Source organism: Hypanus sabinus, chromosome 16 (genome assembly GCF_030144855.1).
Source record: "Hypanus sabinus isolate sHypSab1 chromosome 16, sHypSab1.hap1, whole genome shotgun sequence".
NCBI classification, from domain to species: Eukaryota; Metazoa; Chordata; class Chondrichthyes; order Myliobatiformes; family Dasyatidae; genus Hypanus; species Hypanus sabinus.
The window spans coordinates 8881370-8901485 of NC_082721.1; the positions used below are offsets into that span (position 1 = coordinate 8881370).

The 20116-nt window shown below is 38.2% G+C and overlaps 1 protein-coding gene across 3 annotated transcripts in view; it reads right to left on the bottom strand.

Annotated features, from left to right (window-relative positions):
* Positions 1-1443: 1443 nt before the first annotated feature.
* dot1l (DOT1-like histone H3K79 methyltransferase) overlaps positions 1444-20116 on the bottom strand; it is a 93106-nt gene continuing 74433 nt past the window's right edge. Inside the window, exons 27-29 of one of the 3 annotated variants that reach the window (XM_059991079.1) lie at positions 10238-10417; positions 8168-8331; positions 1444-5629 (exon numbers count right to left, since the gene is read on the bottom strand). In XM_059991079.1, coding sequence (XP_059847062.1) covers positions 5549-5629; positions 8168-8331; positions 10238-10417 — 425 coding nt within the window. In that variant the 3' untranslated portion in view covers positions 1444-5548. Of the gene's footprint in view, positions 5630-7732; positions 8332-10237; positions 10418-20116 lie in introns of all 3 variants that reach the window. The other 2 variants (XM_059991078.1, XM_059991081.1) reach the window with 2 other exon arrangements.

Below are 20116 nucleotides of genomic sequence, written 5' to 3' on the forward strand. Positions count from 1 at the left end.
GAGTACATGGGTCCATTGTCCATTCAGAAATCTGATGGCAGAAGGGAAGCTGTATAAGTGTAATGGTATTTTCTCATCTATCTGACATAAGTAAAACAAATAGTTCAATGAGAGTAAGTATCTTTGTCCGTACCCATCTTGTTTCTTGTCCCTGTGTCTTCTAATCTTCACCCTATCAAACCTCACTTTTAATGCATCACTCCCCTTGGCATTTCATTTTCTCAAGCTGTTCAAACATATAACATCTTTTCCACCCTGACCAGATATATTCTCTAATCTTTTGGCTCCTACAGTTGCCAGAGGAAATCTGGTTACACAGCCAAAGAACCCACAGCAACTTTCATGTCAGGAGTACAGTGATAATTAAGTAGAAGCATTATGTCAACAGTGATAGCAGCATCTGCTTTGCCTGCAGCTACAGCAAAATGCTTACATAACTGAAATAGAAAATATTCAGTTTCATAAACACTAGTTTTGGGAATAAGGACTAAATTGTGCTGTCTAAGCATTTTTTTTTAAATGAGTGATTTTGTTTTGACCCACTGCAGTGGTAATAGTTGCAGAAGTCATCTGAGAGGGGTAAACTTATTTACATCTTGTTCTGAAAATGTCAATGTAAACCTAACCAAATCCCTTGTTGCATTACATTTCAGTAAAAGTATCCAATAGCTTTAAACTGTAGAGTAGCTTCAATGCCTCTTTGCTTTTCCTGATGCCAGTTAAGATGGTCGTAGACCTATTGTATAATTTGAACGCTAAAAATACTTAATTTGCAATTTATACTGCAAATTTTAGGTAATTTGTGGTGAATAACATCAATCAATTTTGGTACTGTACAGAAGGTAATATTGAGAAGGCAAGAGAATGGGTTTGAAAAGGATAAATCAGCCATGGTAGAATGGCAGAGCAGACTTCATAAGTTGAATGGCCTAATTTAGCTCGTTCTTACAGTATAAAATTTCAAAACCAAATTAAGTGTTTGATAGCCCTATCTTTAGCTAACCAGCTGTTAATGATGGAGTCTGGTAATCAGTGCAAAAACTTCAGAACAGCCATTACTCAGCCAGGATTTCTTCTGTTAGGAGACTAATAGACCAACCATCTCTGCATTTTGGATAACTAGTCTGAATCGTAACCTGAAACATTTTAAACTAGCTCCTCCTACCAGCAGAATATCTTTAAGTGCAAAATGTAAACTAATGTATATAGAAACAATTTACAGAATTACCACTATTAATATTAAGACACAGTTTCAAGCAACAAATTGAGGAAACCCAGTTTCATGAAATAAATATAACAGACCATTTGCAAATGTGGCTGCACTAATATATATTATATATACATAATATATAATACACACACGTAATAGTTGAAAAATTTACTACTTTCTTGCAAGTTTCAAAGCTGGTATAAGGAATTCTGTTTTGCAATAACTGATACACATTGTATATATTTAGAAATACAACTTTATTAAAAGCAAAAAAAAAACAGATGCATTAAATTCTTGGCAAAATTAACATCCGAGATAAAGACCTTGAGTAAACTGGGGTAAAATGTCAAAACTGCCAAGCTGAGGAAATCTTATTCCAAAAAGCAAAACAATTTAGTAGTTGCAACTTAAATAGATTTACAGTACTTTACAACCCAAATTCTGGTGGAATGGCAAAATAACAAAACATTATTACTATATCATTACATAAGCACTACAAGCTCTTTAGGATACCTGCCATTTAACCTTCACAAATTTCACAATTTAAGCATGAGGCAATTAAATCATAAGCATTCCTTTCCCTACCATACAGTATCTGCACTGGCTGCTTTGTGGAAAATTTGAAAAGCTAAATGAACTGGCTATTAATGTTATACATTTCATATTCTACAGCTATGCCAATAGTTACAAGACAATTCCTGAGCGCCATTAGCTTTTCATCTTTACATACTTGATGACTTGTATATAATAGACAAATGACCACAGATTTTCTTTCCTTAACATTGTGTTTATTTAGAATAGCTTCTTTGTCTTTCTTCTACACCAAGCAACATTGTACAAGATAAACTATAGCCACAAAAAAGACAGACTATATGGTACAAGTGCAAAGAACAGCTGGTTCATCCTCCACTTTTGTTGTTAAAGGTAACGTCCATCTTACACAGGATATATGGAACCTGATGCAAATCTGTGCAGATATTAAAAGCTAACATGGAGGACCTTACAGGGGAGTTAGCTGGCTAAACCTTCACAAAATTAAGATTTTTTTGCACCTTTTTAATTCAAAGAAATTTGCAAAATTACTAATTCCAACTCCTGTATGTAAACATTTTGGGGATAATATGTGCCTGAAATAATCAGGAGTTTTAACACTATATTGTAATCCCCTCATCATATTACAAGATCATAGCACACTTCATATTTATGGCAAATATTGCATTTTCAACTTGTATTACCTGTGTGGTTAAAATGGTAAAAAGCTTAACACCCATGTAAGTGCACCTGAAACAAGATTCTTAATGCACCATTTACAAGAATTGTGATATTCTATAATATGAATTTAATTATTTACAGATGCATTGCTTTAAATGCTCATTCAGGATGCAGTGCAAAGAGGATTAAAATATTCTTGTATCTTTCCCAACCTAAGCATTTTAAATGCTAAAACTGTTCAAATACCCTTATGTGCATGTGGGGAAGTGAAAAATAATTAATGTCTAAAATCCAGCATATGATGGACATTATCTTTCAGTGCTGAATAAATGTAATCTGTGCCTTGTGATGGTTCACAGAAACAGGTTAGATTTTTAAAAAATGCACAATTTGTTACAAACAAGACATTCTTCAAAGTATTCTGATACACTAAAGAAAATTAGGTAATAGTTTTTTTTAATATATCTCAGGCATTTTGATAATATATATTAAAATAATAGGTATTACTTTGTACATTTTTCCTTACAATAAACTGAACTTGATAAATAGTGTACGGATTACAATAGATGCTTTATTCTTAAGGGGTGAAGCTCATTTACAATTTCTGCATGCTGGAGGCACCCCAATAGATTGTACAAACTGACTGTCTGCTTCAGTAAAGCAGTCTGTATTATTACTAGAAACTGACATAAAATGACGCAAATGCATCTTTTCTCTATTAAGTTATATGGCTCAGTTTTCACAGTATGTAATTACATCTCAACATACCTACAAATTTAAGGCTACTTATGAGAACATCCTGCCACTTTTCTGATGTTTTATCATAACTGTCTAACATTCTACCAAATACTAGTGTGAATTTTGCCACTTTGTACAAAAGTCAGATTTATGACTGATTTACAACTTTCCGATAGATAGTTGATAGGCAGAACGTTATTATCCAAATTATCAATCTGCTGTTAACAGCAAAAGCAGGCTGAGAGATTGAAATTCAACCAAAGACCATAATCTTAAACAGTTCATTTTTTGTTACTGTTTTAGTGTCTATTTGTATAGAATTGAACTCTGGATTGAATCTATTTGACTTGTATCTCAACAGCTGAATTTATAATACCTGGTAACTATTGCATCTGTACTAGCATCAGACTAGAAATCTAATTGTAGTCACCTATTTCCTAACTCAATTATCCTCTCAATTATTTTGAAAAGGAAGAAAATCAAAGATTACACTCTAGTAATCTCAATCTTCCTGAGAAAGATCTCATGTCACACTTCATGGGTACTTGCCCAAAAACATGCCAAGATAGAGTAAGGGAAGTAAGATTCTATAGCATTATGTTATGGTATTTTAAACTTGAATAAATATTAACCTCAAGTAAATGTTAAAATATTATGGTTATGCACCCAAGATGATAACCAGTGGAAGGTGTCCAGTTTTTTTTTGCACTGGAACACTTACTACTTTCTCTACGTTATGCATAATGACGCACTGAACATGTACCAATAAGACACGTGTCACTATTTTAGTTCGCGCCATGCATAAAGGTGCATGCATATATCCAAGTCAATTTACCTTAGCAGAACTACAAACCCTATAATGTAATAAGCCAACATTTCTGCTCACACTTTTACAAGATTTCATTTTATTACAATTACTCAATCACAAACTCAAAATTCCCACATAGCCACCACTATAGCTATTTTCTAAGCAAACCAAAGCAAAAGCAGTTCATTCCCTTGAGTAAAATACAACAGTTTTTGGACTGCAATGTGGTTTCAAAACAGGCAGCAGGACTTGAGGGCATGTCCCTTACCACCCCAACCCCATATCCCCTTATAGCTTTTATATTTACTTAGTATGTTGGATAAAGTCTTTGTTTAAAAAGTCATGGGCTCCTCTGTGCTGTAATACAATAAATATGAAGCACGTAAATCAGCTCCTCAGAGTCATCACAGCTTCCTGCTGGCCTACAAAACTTTTAAGTCACTACATTATAGAATCCAATCATATTATACCTAAAAAATGCTTGGCATTGGTCTCAACTGCAGTTTGGTTAGTGAATACCATTACATAAAAAATTACTGCAATTTCCTTGCTTCAGACTTTTAAAAAAAAACAGCGTTTTAAAATCATTTAATAAAGGAAAACAATTAGCTTCAGGTAGAATCCAATGTTGAATTCCTAAACCAGAATTTTTTTTTGATATTTAAAAAAAACTTGAGGTACTTAAAAACTGTATTAGTAAAGATGTCCACCATTAAATGTATAAAACAGTGATAAAGAAATGCTTAAAATACATTTTAAAAATGACGCTTATGAAATCCCACTGCATTTAAAATTTTAGACTTCCTTTTCATATTTTACTTTCTTGGGTCGCTTATACGTAATACATTTTTCAAACAAAATGTGTAGAAAATGGTAACATTTACACTTCATTATAATCTATGCTCACCAGAAGACCAATGTGCTATTATTTGCAATTAAAATTACACACAGCAATAATTCAAATGTATAATAAATTTTTATCTAATGGTATTAGATTACATCATTTCAAATGCAATTTACAATGCTATAAAACACCATTAAATTAACAAGAGAATAACAGTGATGACAGTATTTTTCTGTGTTATAATAATCTATCACTCAACATACAAAAGACCAGAGGGAGAAAGGAGCACAAACAAACTTATATAAAATAGACAAGATTGAGCAATATTTGCATCGTACCAAACTTAACAAGTGATGCAAAATATTATAAGGACATTAGCTGTTGCTGAGAAACTCTGCAAATAATTCAGCAACCAACCTTTTAGAATAATGAGCACCAGGGATCAGAACCCACAGAGGCACAGTTTGTGATGATTAAAATAGCACCAACAGCAGGCTAACGAACGAATGCTGGTGTGTGCTGCATTTCACACCTCGAAACCTCTCTACAGGCTTGCTGGAACAATGACTAGCCCCAAGTTACTTGGAAAGAAGATAAATAGTTTCTGTTGAAATACTGTACAACAGGAGCCTTTTTTTTTGCAGCAACACCAAAACCAATTCACAGTAGAATATATTTTATTTTATTTTCCAGTAGTAAAGAAGCAAAACAATGTTTGCAGGCCACTCAAGCACCTTTAGTTTGATGGAAGTGGATGAACTTGGTCCACATTGTCCTTGCATAGGTCACATTGTTTTGAGGTAGAATTCCTAATTACCTAGGGATAAAAGGGGAGATGTATATTATCTACCTTCGATTATGAACTTGAGTTTTTCAGATACAAAAATAATGAAGATATTAGAGGGGGAAATTTTTCCCTTTTACTCAATTGAAAAAGTTGCCCAGATTTAATAATTTATTCATCCACATACTCCAGGATTAGATTTAATAACAAAATCATTAATATTCTGTTCTAACTTTATAGAACAGTAGGCCCTTCAGCCCACAATGTTGTGCCAACCTTTAACCTACTTAAATCTAACCCTTTCCTCCTACACTGCCTATAACTCACTATTTCCTTTGATGTCTCTTAAATGTCCCTAATGTATTAGACTCTACCACATGCACCAGTAATGCCTTCCAGTCTGTGTAAAAATCTTACCTCTGACGTCTACCCTATTCTTTCTTCCACTCATTTTAAAAGGATGCCCTCTGCCACCCCGGGAAAAAGGCACTGGCTGTCCTCGATTTCTGCCTCTTATCATCTTATACACCTCCATCAAGTCATCTCTCAACTTCCTTTGCTCCAAAGAGAGAAGCTTAGCTGACACAACTTTTCCACATAAACCATGTCAAAAGCCCTACTAAAATTCATCTACGTTAATCCACTGCTCAACCTCGAACTTATGTTGTTACTTCCTCCAAAAAGTCCATCAGGCTCATAAGGTATGACCTGCTCCTCACAAAGCCATGTTGACTACCCCTAATATGACTATGCTTCTCCAAATGTCTACCAAGAATCCTCTCCATTAGATTGCCCACCAATGACACAAGAGTCACTAGTCTAGGATTTCCAGGATTATCCCTATTACTTTACTCGAAAAAAAGTAACATATGCCATTCTCCAATCCTCTAATAATACTTATGTGACCAGTAAGGACACAAACTTATCATCAATGTTCCAGCAACAACTCTCTTGCTTCCTGTAGTAACCAGGGATATATCCCACTCAGCCCAGAGGATTTATCTATCTTAATGTTTTTCAAAAGCTCTAACACTGTCTTAACCTAAAGAGATACCAGCATATTAGCCCTCCGCCAAACCATCTGCGGCCATGCTGTAGATCAGGGAGCTGTGGTCACCGTTTCCAAAATTCTCACCCTTCTAGAGAGAGATCTGTTACCTGACTAGGTTCATTCCCTAGGACCAGAACAGTATGGCCTCTCTTCTAGTTGGCCAGTCCACATACAGAGTCGGGAATCCTTCCTAGACACACCTAACAAATTCTGCCCATCTAAATTTTTCGCACTAAGTAAACCACTGAAAATTAATGTTTGGTCTTTTATTCCATAAATTGTGATTTTGGTCAGATTGCTAATACACAAATTTAAACTGTTTTAACAAGTGGCATAAAGCCAGCAAATTGTTGTTGTAACTTTTTAAATTGATATCTTTATTTCCATAAGATATAGGAGAAAATTATGCTATTTGGCCCATCGAGTCTCCTCTGCCATTCCATCATAGCTGATTTATTTCCTCTCTCCACCCCATTCTCCTGCCTTCTCCCCGTAACCTTTGATGTCCTTACTAATAAAGAACCTATTAACCTCCACCTAGGGAAGTATATCCAATGACTGGCCAGCATAGCCATCTGTGACATGAATTCCACAGATTCACTACCCTTTGGGTAAAGAAATTTTTCTCTGTTTCAAATGGATATTTCTCAATTTTGAAGCAGTGCCCTCTGGTCCTAGAGTCCACCACTATGTGTCCTCTTCATATCCACTCTATCTGGTCTTTCAATAGGTTTCAGTGAGATCTTCCCTTCATTCTTCTAAACTCCAGTGAGTACTGGCCCAGAGCCAAACATTCTTCATATGTTAACCCTTTAGTTCCTGGGATCATTGCCGTGAATCTTTTCTGGACCCTCTCCAATTACATATCTTTTCTTGGATAAGGGGCCCAAAACTGCTCACAATACTCCAATATTTCAGGCCTTAAGTATGTGCATCTAAAATACCCAGGAAAACAGAACATTTCTAAAGTGATCTTTATTTTACAAAGAATATTTTGGAAGCACTGCTAGAGTTTGCATTTCATCAAGGAATCAGAAACACAGCTGCACACATTGTTATAACCTTGCACATTTTTCTAACCTTACCTTAAGACTGATATAGTACGCAAGTTCTTATCGAGGCTTAACCCCAGAGAAATGTGTAGCGTAAGGAGGCTGCATGCCAAGTGTGACCCACATTGCAGATGTATTTGTACCAGACTGAGGAATTAGAGGTGCTGCCTGTGCAAGCGCTGAATGTGGCAGAGGTGGGTGATGCACTGTGAAGGAAGGGTGAGATGCTTTGGGCTGCAAAGACGCAAGCTTCAAGGCTAATGCAGTGTTAGCAGATTGAAGCGACGCAGTTGAAGAGCAAGAGATGGATGGAGGCAAATATCCATCACTAACAGAAGACATAGTCCGGAAAAGAGATGGGTCAGACCTAGTCGAGTTCAACAATGGAGGAGGTGGAGGCAAGGAAATATTAGGGGGAGGTGTGTTAAGCACAGACTGTGGAGGTGCTCGGGTAAGGTAAGGACTCACTCTGCTATCAGTGGAAGATAATGTACTAGAAGAGGCAGACAGAAATGACTGGGAAGTTGTAGGAACAATCTGTAGTGGGTTAAAGCTATTAGATACTGGAACATTGCTGAAACTGGCTCCAAACTGATGGGAAGAGACTGAAGGCACCACATGGTTAAAAATACCTAAAACAGGAGAGAAAAAAAACAGCTCAAAGATTTCTGTCTAGCAAGAAGCAAAGCAACATTACAGCAGCTGAAGGAATGCTTGTTTTTTTTTTCAAGCAAGCACAGTTCAAGCAAAAGAAAATAGATTTTAAATAAAGCGAAACAATTCTGGTTACCCAAAGCAGAGCAAATTTCCTCCTTTAACATCTAGCATATCTAAGGGAAAATGTTTATGTAAAAATACAGACCTAAAAATTGAATTCTTTTAAAGTTGGATAATATTTTGATTAACCACACACAAGGTTACTTACCGTGTTTTTTTCCCTCCTACCTGCCCGTCCAATTTTTCTCCTTCTTAGAAATATATGCACCCCAGAATACTTTCTCAATGATATTACATTATTGTTTAAGAACTAGACATTACTTGCTCCTTAAACTAGGATAAGATTCAAATGCCACAACAACTGACAGCACCACTAAAAAGCATGGAAGCAGGATTAAAGTACAACAATGTACAAATAAGAATCTGCATAATGGGAGAAAATACATGCACTTAAGTATAAATAATTAATATAACAAGACCTTACTGACTACAGCAGGGATCAGATACTAGTGTCAGCCAAATCAAAGGTGGTGATAAAGGAGGAACTTTGCAAATCTGGTTGAATGGTGCCACAGCAACAACCTCTCACTCAATGCAAGCAAAACCAGAGCTGATCATCGACCACAAGAGAAAGAAGTCAGTCCTCATTAGGAGGATGGAGGAAAAGAGGGACAGTAGTTTTAAATCCCTTGGAGTTAACCTATCAGGGGATCTGTCCTGGGACCAGCGCCAAAATGAACATGGTGCATATATAGTGTGAGGTGAATGATTTATGAAACTGCAGCCAGCAAATTTTTGCCATTTAGTATTGATCCTGATAAGGACTGTCACCATTGGCAGAGAGATTCAGACTAGGTTTTCAGCATGGTGCATGAGGAGCCGAGCTATAGGCTAGTTAGCATACAAACACAGCTCATATTTTTGCCAGGACACTGGCCCCTGACAAGGAATTTGGAATACTTTTTACTTCTACAGATGTACCATGGACAGCACTCTAACTGGTTGCATCATCATCTGGAATGGAAGGACCACTGTACAGAATCAAAAAAAGCTGCAGGAAGTTGTAATCTCAGCCAGCTCCAACCGGCCTCCCCTACAGCCAGGATATCTTCAAAAGACGATGCCTCAAAAAGGCGGCATCCATCATTAAAAAACCGCCATCATCCAGGATATGCCCTCTTCTCATTGCTACAGGAGCCTGAAAACATATGCCTAATGTTTTGGGAACAGTTTTTCCCCACCACCAAAATTATGAATGGACAACAGACCTATGAACAATACCTTACTATTTTTTTTGCTCTTTTTGAACAACTTTTATATATAGTCTTTAATATTGTAATGCATAGTTTTTAAAAAAATTGTATTGCAATGTACTGCTGCTTTAAACAAATTTCATGACATATGCCAGGTTAAAACTGATTGATTCTTCTCATACAATATAGTCACATTTATGCTATGAAACATACTCTTCTCCAAATGGCCTCCCCAAGATACTTAAACTTATGTACTCTCTTTAGCCTTCTGCCCCGACTTACACAGCTTATCCCCTTTGCAGCAGTCAACACATCTTGCTATGCTTTGTTTGAGGAGACACTTAAGTCAACTTTGCCTCTCAACATGTACTAAAATTCAGACCCATCTCTTGGGCTTTGAGCAAAATAAGCACCCACATATTTCCATAAACTGAAATACAGACGATCCAGAATTCTAATTAAAAGTAATAGGAGACGTAATTATGACCACTTTTCCCTAAAGAGACAGGAGTCTCAATAAGCTTCCTAAGATGGGAAACCACTTTAGAATTACTAACTGAAGGGTCACCTGTAATAGGCCTGGTGCCAAAAGGAGAAGCTTGACATAAAGCAGATGCTGACTGGGATCCGTTGTCAGAGTTCTTGGTCAAATTGGTATCAGATATTGGAGAAAAAGTGGATTTCCATTTACTGCTGTTGTCTGTACTACTGGAACTGAATCCTTGCTTCCGTATCGTTAAGCTTCCCACTATGAAGATTTAAAACAAAAACAAAGTTTGGTCAGCACAATGAAGAAACAATTCTCATTTAATTTTATTTTCGAGGAAAGGATCTGATGGCTTCTAAAGTTGAGTCGGTTGCGCTTTGGTACCAGACAATAATTGAACTGTTCTTAATTGAAATCACAGGTCATATTTTTAAACATTAAACATTTGAAGCTTGCAGAAAAGTTCAATAAACAGAAAGCAACACAAATTGCTCACAAAATGAACAGTTTTAGTGAAGCCTGATCACCATTCAAAGAAAAACCATGGACATTCCCTCTTCTAACTACCACAAACCCTAATCTGTTTTGCATTTCCATCTTGAAAAATAGAAAGTCTTTTTAACTTTTTAGAACAGTAAATTATTTATCGTCCTGAAGGGTTTCAGCCTGAAATGTCGAATGTTTAGTCTTTTCGATAGATGCTGCCTGGCCTGCTGAGTTCCTCCAGCACTTTGTGTGTCGCTTGGATTTCTAGCATCTGCTGATTTTTGCTTGTTTACTATTGGCCTTGGCCTATTTTTGGTCTATTTTAATTCAGGATTGGTTTTAGTCCGTTTATACCTGGGTACTGACATTTTAAGACTGCACTACACTGCTTCTACAAAACAAGTTCAAAAAGGACAGTGATAATAAACAATTCTGAATTTAAAGCTGTATAACTTTAAAGAACATCACTTCTCAGTCACTCTTTCAAGGCTAATGATTCCTCTGGTCTTCTGGTAGTCTCTCTGCAACTTAACCATATGGAGGAAATCAGAGGTCCAAGAGCTAGTCCTCATCGGAGATTCAGAGGTCAAGTGGATCATCAGCTTTAAATTACTCTGTGTTATCATTCAAGAGGACCAGTCCTGGACCCAGCACCTAAGTGCAATTATGAAGAAAGCACAAAAGCACCTCTGCTTCTTTAGGAGTTTATAAAGATCTGGCATGACATCTAAAACTTTGACAAGCTTCTATAATTGTTTGTGAACAGAATATTCTCTGGCTGCATCACAGCCTGGTATGGAAACACCAATGACCCAGTCCATCACAGGAAAAGCCCTCCCAACCATTGACCACATCTTTGTGGAAAGTTGTTGGAGGAAAGTAGCCTCCATCATCAGAGACCCCATCACTCAGACCATGCTCTTTTCTTGCCGCTGCCATCAGAAAGGAGGTGCAGTAGCCTTAGGTCCCACACCATTAGGGTCAGGAATAGTTATTACCCCTCAACCATCAGGCTCTTGAATCAGTGGGAGATAAGTTCACTCAATGTCACTGGTCCTATCACTGAACAGTTCCTACAACCTATTGATTCACTTTCAAGGACTCTTCATCTTATGCTCTCAATATTTATTGCTTACATATTATTTTTTTCTTTTGTATTTGCACAACTTGATGTCTTTTGCACACTAATTGTCCGCCCTGTTGGGTACGGTGTTTCATTGATCCTATTATGGTTATTGGATTTATTGAGAATGCCCACAAGAAAACGAAACTCAGGGTTGTACAAGGGTGACGTATTATGTACTTTGATAATAAATTTACTTTGAACTTTAACAGCACCAGTGATGAGGGTTCAATTCTGGAGTGTTAGGGAGTATTCTGGGGTTATGGAATATAGCAACCAGTCTTCAGATCTGAATGTCAATTGTAGATTGAATTTAAAATGCTGCTCACAACAATGGTCTTCCTGGAGCGGAAGACTGGGGTTGATTAAAAACCAGGAAACACTCCATTGACCTGAGATGTCTGCATATGCATGAATGCAGCTTAGAAACAGCAGTGATTAACATTCATTTTAGGTATCTGAAATGTTGGCCCAAAGATCTAGGTGTTTGAAAATTATATGCAATTCTAAGGAAGATTTGTCGATAGATTTTAACTATAGAATTGTCCTGGTGTTACCTTTGATAAAAATGTCAAGTGTTGTTGGGCAAGAGAGCCTCTATCCAGAATGACTCCAAATACCGTCAGTTTGTATGTGCCAAATAAAGATTTGGCACATACTGTGTCTCTCCGGTCGATTTTGTTGACAATCACAACATGGAGATCAGTCTCATGGTTCCACATACCCAGCCTCCCTACTAAAAGAATTCTCATTTAACATTCATACCACAGTCTCATTGATAGTCTCCAACATCTTAATAGTCTGTATTGATCAGAGTAACTTCTTTTTTAAAGTGACAGATCTAAATCAAACCCAATTCTTTCCCATTTAATCTATGGCTTTTAAATAAAACATTGCCAAGTATATCTGATTCTCTCCTTTGTCAGATCTCCAAATCTTAATTTGTTGACATTCAATTCCATCCAACCAGTGCCAGCAATAATTATGAAACTTATACCAAAGGCCAAATGACCATCCAATCCAACTTCATTTGTTCCTTATGGTCCATCGCATATATTGGCAAACTGTGCCTTCCCTTCCTCACAAACCACAGACTACAGCAGATTGTGAAGACTGCCCCGAAGGCAGACGTATGAGCAGCATTTCATGACCCTGGACTTGTACTCACTGGAGCTTAGGAGGAGGAAAGAAGATCTCGCTAAAACATATGGAACATTTTGAACCCCTAGATCAGGGGTTCCCGACAATACCATTAAACAAGTGGACCCCTGGCCTAGATACAGTGGATATGGAGAGGATGTTTCCTATAGTGGGGGGGTCTAGGATCACAGCCTGAGAATAAGCATCCCTTTAGTACAGGGATGAGGAGAAACTTCTTTAGCCAGAGGGTGGTGAATCTGTGGAATTCATTGCCACAGATGTCTATGGAGGCCAATTCAGTGGGTACATTTAAAGCAGAGGTTGATAGCTTCATAGTTAGTCAGGGTGTCAAAGGTTACTGGAAGAAACAGGAGAATGGGGTTAAGAGGGAGGGATAATAAATCAGCCATTCCCACCGTCGCCTGTAAGGAGTTTGTGCATTCTTCTGTAACTGTGTGGGTTTCCTCCGGGTGTTCCGGTTTCTTCCCTCGTCCAAAAACGAACCAACTGGTAGGTTAAGTTGTCATTGTACATTGTCCCGTAATTAGAATAGGATTAAAATCAGGGGTTTGCTGGGCAGTGCAGCTGAAGGGCCCACAAGGGCCTATTCTGTGCTGCATCTCAATAAAAAATAATGATGAAATGGTAGAGCAGACTCAACTGGCCAAATAGTCTAATTCTGCTTCCATACCTTATGGATTTCTGAAAAGTCACTACCAGTGATTCCTGCATATGGCTGTGAAGTACTGGCAGATTTTCATAACTAGTATCAAAGAGGATCAGAGATAAATACATGGATTACAGGGGATTTGCTTACTTTGAGCCTCAGTGCCAAAGTCTACAAATTGATTTAGATCACCATCCTTAATACAGAACATTAACATTGACATAGCTAATCATTCCTTCCCTCAGCTTTCTGGAGATGTTAAAGATTCTTTAAACATAGTTGACCCTTTAAAATTTTCAACTTCTTTTCCATGTTAAACTCTTGCTTTAGCATGGGAAGAGACACGAGAGGTGGCGTGAGAGTGGGTAGAGGCGTGACGAGTACCCTGGAGTCTATGCAAGCTGACCTTCTGTGTTCAGTTGGTGGAGGATGAGCTGGATTGTGCTCATCTACAACTGCATTTGTGCAAGATGAGAAACTACTGAATACTTGTACTTGCAGGCATAATTCCAGGACAACATCCCATGCACCATCAATCTTCATGCCAAATCACTCAGGGACTTAACATTATTTTTTGAGACTGTATCTGGTATCTTACCTATATGTGCCATCTGCTGTGAATGACTGTTGGTACTGTTTTATACCTGGGTCCTGGAGGAACTGTTTTGTTTAGCTGTTACATGTGTATGGCTGAATGACAATTAAACTTGAACCTGAACTTGCTATTTAAACAATACATTTTACTTTGTTTCTTTTGAAATCTATACTGATATCTTCTTCGCTATCCTTTTTCTATAATTCTATTGTTTCCTGTATTCTTAAAAAGGACTTCTCCATTTAATTAGTCAAGCTCACTACCTCATGAAGCTTGCTAATGTTGTTTACGCATCTAGGCCTGGGTAGGGTTTCCCAACCTTTTTTTATGCCATAGACCAATACCATTATGCAAGGAGTCCGTAGACCTCAGAATGGAAACCTCTGGGGTATGTTTACTGCACCTTCCAAGATACTCATTCTGTAAAGATTTATCCATAGTTTTCATCAAATTGAATACTATCAACTTCCTTCCATTCTCATATTGTCTTTACTTGCACACATACCTGTTTCACAAACAACATGGAGTAAGCACCAACATCATTCAATGAACCAAGAAAGGGTTAGAATACTCAAAGCTAAATAAATTACCAAGGACTGTTTCATACTTTCTATAACGATATAAATCATTAAAGAAAATATCCCTGAAGATTGACAACCAGTCCATGACTCCCATCTAAACTAATTCTGCCTGCATCTGCCTGCACAAAGGGTGTGTCTCTCTATACCCTGCCTGTTCACTTGCCTGTCCAAATGCTTTACAAACATCAATCTTCCTTGCCAGCACCCACCATTGTGTGAGGGGAAAAAAGCCTGCCTTGCAAATCTCCTTTAAACTTTTCACTTTGAACCCTATCCTCCAGAATTTGAGATTTCCATCCCAGGAAAAAAACTAGCTATCTACATTAGCTATGCCTCTCAATTTTATAAACTTCTATCAGGTCCCCTTCAGCCTCTGACACTCCAGAGAAAACAATCTAAATTTGTCCAGCCTCTTACATCTGGTAGTAGTGCAATCACTTGAATCAAGTATGATGTTCTCCTGAAAGGTTGCGTTTATTGCTGGGTCCTCAGGTGGCAATAAAGGCCAAACAAGGATCCACATATTCTGGTGCAGTGTAGGCAAGGGTACATGGTGGATGTGGTTTATATTTGAGTCTTTTGGTTTCTTGGTCTCTCCTTTCACAACTGCCGCTTGTTCTCTCCGGCACAGCAAAGGTCATTCTCATGTAGTGCACCTCCCTCTTGAACAGACTTCCTCCAGGTGGATCTATTGAATGCAATGTCTTCCCAGTTTTTATATGTAATGTTGAATTTTTTTAAAGGCTGATTTTGATATTATCTTTGAAGTATTTCATTTGCCCACCAGCAATTTTGACCTCTTAATGCTAATACTCTCTAATCTAGACAGTTTCCTGATGAATGCCTTTTGCACCCTCTCCAAAGCCTCCACACCCATACTGTGACAGGGTGACCAGAACTGCACACAATACTCCAAATGCAGCCTAACCAGAGCTTAACCTAGCTGCAACCTGACTTTTCACCTTTTAAACTCAAGGTCCTGACTAATGACTGCAAGTATGCCATATGCCTTCTCAATCACCCTAATCACTTGTTTTGCCACTTTCAGGGAGTTATGAGCTTGCACCCCAAGATCCCTCTGTACATCAATTCTCCCAATGATCTTGTCATTTGCATTGTACTTTCCTCTTAAATTTGATCCCTAAAACACACGATCTCACACAATCCAAATTAAACTCCATCTACTGATCCATATCCTGTTGTATCATTTGACAACCTTTCTCAGTACTCACAACTCCAATCGTTGTGTCATCAGCTACACCCACCTACATTTTTGTCCTTATGTCCAGTCCTTATGAAGGATTTTGGCCTGGAATGTTGACTGTTTATTCATTTCCATATATGCTGCCTGACCTGCTGAGTTTCTCCAGCATTTTGTGTGTGCTGCTGTCCAGTACAGTCCTTTCCCCCATTGGATTATCTACATACTGTTTTAAGAAACTCTCCAAGATGCACAGATTCTGCCTCATCTAAGCCCCTGGCATTGAGGTCCCAGTCAAGAGAAGTTAGACTCACCCACAATAACCTTGTTGTTAAACTTTTCCATGATCTGGCATTGAGATCCCAGTCAAGAGAAGTTAGACTCACCCACAATAACCTTGTTGTTATACCTTTCCATGATCTGCCTGCATTTCTGTTTCTTTGGCTCCTGTTGGCTTTAGACTTCTGTAGAATAAACCCAGCATATAGATTGCACCTTTCTAATTCCCAAGTTCTACTTGCATGGCCTCAATGGCCTTATTTCCCATGGTAGGCAATCTAGGACAAGAGGGCATGACTTCAGGATTGAAGGATGTCCTTATAGAACTGAGATGTGGAGGAATTACTTTAGTCAGAGGGTGGAAAGTCTGTGGAATTTGTTGCCATGAGCGGGTATAGAGGCCAAGTCATTGGGTGTTTTTAAGGCAGAAATAGATAGGTTCTTGATTAGCCAGGGCATCAAAGAGTATAGGGTGAAGGTGAGGGAGTGGGGATAGAAACATAGAAAACCTACAGCACAATACAGGCCCTTCAGCCCACAAAGTTGTGCCGAACTTGTCCCACCTTAGAAATTACTAGGCTTACCCAAATCCCTCTATCTTTCTGAGCTCCATGTACCTATCCAAAAGTCTCTTAAAAGACCCTACTGGATCCGCCTCCACACCGATCAACACCGGCAGCCCATTCCATGCACTCACCACACCCAAGTAAAAAAAAAACTTACCCCTGACATCTCCTCTGTACCTACTCCCCAGCACCTTAAACCTCTTGTGGCAACCATTTTGGCCCTGGAAAAAAGCCTCTGACTATCCACATGATCAATTCCTCTTATCATCTTATACACCTCTATCAGGTCACCTCTCATCCTCTATTGCTCCAAGGAGAAAAGGCCGAGTTCACTCAACCTACTCTCATAAGGCATGCTCCCCAATCCAGGCAACATTCTTGTAAATCTCCTCTGCATCCTTCCTGTAGTGAGGCGACCAGAACTGAGCACAGTACTCCAAGTGGGGTCTGACCAGGGCCCTATATAGCTGCAACATTACCTCTCGGCTCCTAAATTCAATTCAACAATTGATGGAGGCCAATACACCGTACGCCTTCTTAACCACAGTTACTGTCGCTTTCCTGACAGCTTGAATGAAACTGGCCATTCTCCTCTAACCTCTCTCATTAACAAGGGTGTCTTTTGCCCACAGAACAGCCATTCACTGGATTTTTTTTTTTGTTTCTCATACCATTCTCTGCAAACTCTAGAGAGTTGTGTGAAAATCCCAGATCAGCAGCTTCTGAGATGCTCATCCACCCTATCTGGGACCAAAAATCAATCCATGGTCAAAGTAATTTAGATCATATTTCTTCCCCTTTCTGACTGAAAGGATTGGATTGGATCAGCCCATGATTGAATGGCAGAGCAGACTTGATGGGCCAAATGGCCTACTTCTGCTCCTATATTTTATGGTCTTATAATGGGTGAGCCCTTCAAGATGTCTTGTATTCAGCTGTGATATTCTCCCCAATCAGTGACACTAATCAGCCACCCCCTTTATATCCCGTCTGCCAAGTCTGAAACATCTATATATGGAGTGCAGAACTGCCCTTCTCCCAGGCAGCAGGCGCTGCCCTTCTCACAAGCAGCATTATGTAATGGTTGCAGTAACATGTCTCCATGTACAAATTCTGACTCTAAGTTTATCTACCTTGCACTTGTACTCCTGACATTAAAATAAATACACTCCAGACCTTCAGGCCGTACTCTCTTCTCACAGCTTTCATCAGGAAGGAGGTACAGGAGCCTTAAGTCCCACACCACCAGGTTCAGGTACAGTTATTACCCTTGAAACATTAGGTTCCTGAATCAGCGTGGATAACTTCACTCACTTCAACTCTGAACTGATTCCACAACCCATAGACTCACTTTAAAGAACTCTACAACTCATAACTCATGTTCTCAGTATTATTTTTGTATTTGCATAGTTTGTCTTTTGTGCATTGGTTGTTTGTCAGTCTTTGTGTGTAGTTTTTCATCAATTCTATTGGATTTCTTTGTTCTGTGTATACCTGCAAGAAAATGAATCTCAGGGTAGCATATGGTGAAATTCTGTAAACCAGTTTAATAATAAATTTACTTTGAACTATGACCATTATTCCTTGTGTTTGTTATCTCAGTCTTGCCTATTTTTCTATTAGACCTACTTCACTTCACCTCAGTTATGCTCCCTGCTGATCTACAGCACCAGCAAACCTCGAAAGGATACTGGTGTCCATCCTTTTTAGGTTCAACTCTTCCTTCTTGTACAGGCCCCACCTGCAGTGAAAGAGATCCAATGACTGAGGTATTCAAAGCCCTCTTCTCCTACACCAGCTATGTATTCAGCTGTACTACCATTCTACTCACTATCTGAAAACTGAACACTTTAAATCTTAAGAAAATCCCAGCTGTGCAGCAACAAAAGCTATGTGCGCAGGAAAACTGCAGTTACTGCATGGTCGTGCACAAAAGTGCAGCTTAGAGGGAGCAGTACTGGAAGGCCTTCGCATCACCAGCTCATCTCTTCTGTGTGGCATTTTGTTCTAACACTGCTTCTTAAAATAGTGGTGGATTAGATAAGTGTATTGTCATTCAGCCATACACATGTATAAAGCAAAATTAAAACAACATTCCTCAAGAACCAAGGTGCAAAACACAGCACATATATACAAAAAAGTACCAGGAAAAGGCCAGTAACATCATGAAGGTCCCACCTACCTTGCTCATGGACTGTTTTTCCTACTTCCATCAGGGAGGAGGCTACATAGCATCTACCACCAGGACCACCAGACTCAAAACAGTTACTTTCCCCAAGCAATAAGGTTGACCAACACCTCCACACACTAACCCACCCCTCCACACCCCCTCCTGTCAGTCACCTTATGGACATACAATCAAGGTATATAAACTATCTTATGTATATTTATTGTATTGTTTTAATTATTATTGTGGTCTTTATCTTGGGAGTTTTTTTTTTGGGCTGCATCAGAACCTGAGTAACAATTACTCGTGTACAGGAGATAACATTAAACAATCTTGAAGTAACTAATTCTAACCAACATACATCACATAAAATTAAAAGGCAAGTAGGTCAGAAAAGGGCTCTTTTGTAATTAAAAATAGGTTTCATATATATCACAGCCAATGTTCCCTCTAATTTTTAGTAGTCAGTGTGCGCAAAAATCTTATGTTGTGCAAATTTTTTTCCTGTGACAAAAGTATGTGCACACTGAATGCACACATGGCACAGTTTATGTAGGTTTACAAAATATTTGACATAAAACTGCACAGAACAACAACAAAATAAAATGCATATTTAAGTCACTCAGTTGTTTTTTTCTTCTCTCCTGTCTTCGGCATTTACCCATTCTTTGTAAACTATATCTAAACTAATAGAACTTCCATCCAATACATAGCTTTTGATTCTCATTAACATATCCAAATGACATTCACCTAAACGGTTTATAGCAAGTTTTTGAGTTGATTCATTAGGCTAAAACCTTGTTCACAGTCCACACTAGACGCAAGAAAGGTTCCCCCAAAGTCCATCAACTGTGCAAGGTCGCAAAACTGTTCATTTTGAAGTACAAATGTCACCATTTGAGCAAAGTTTTAAATCAGTTTGGATTTAATTTTTTCTTGCACAGAAAATTTGAAATCATTAAACTGTCTAATTATTACAGTATTTTCAGCTAGAAAATCATGTTATTTTAGACATAAGGCATTAACTTGTTCATTGCCAAATGTGAAGTCACAATCTGCAATTGCAGAGAAAGCAAAAGCTGACCATTCTTGTACCTCATCTTCAGGAAACCTTTCTTTTAAATGAACACAGACTATTTATAAAAGTCAACAGCG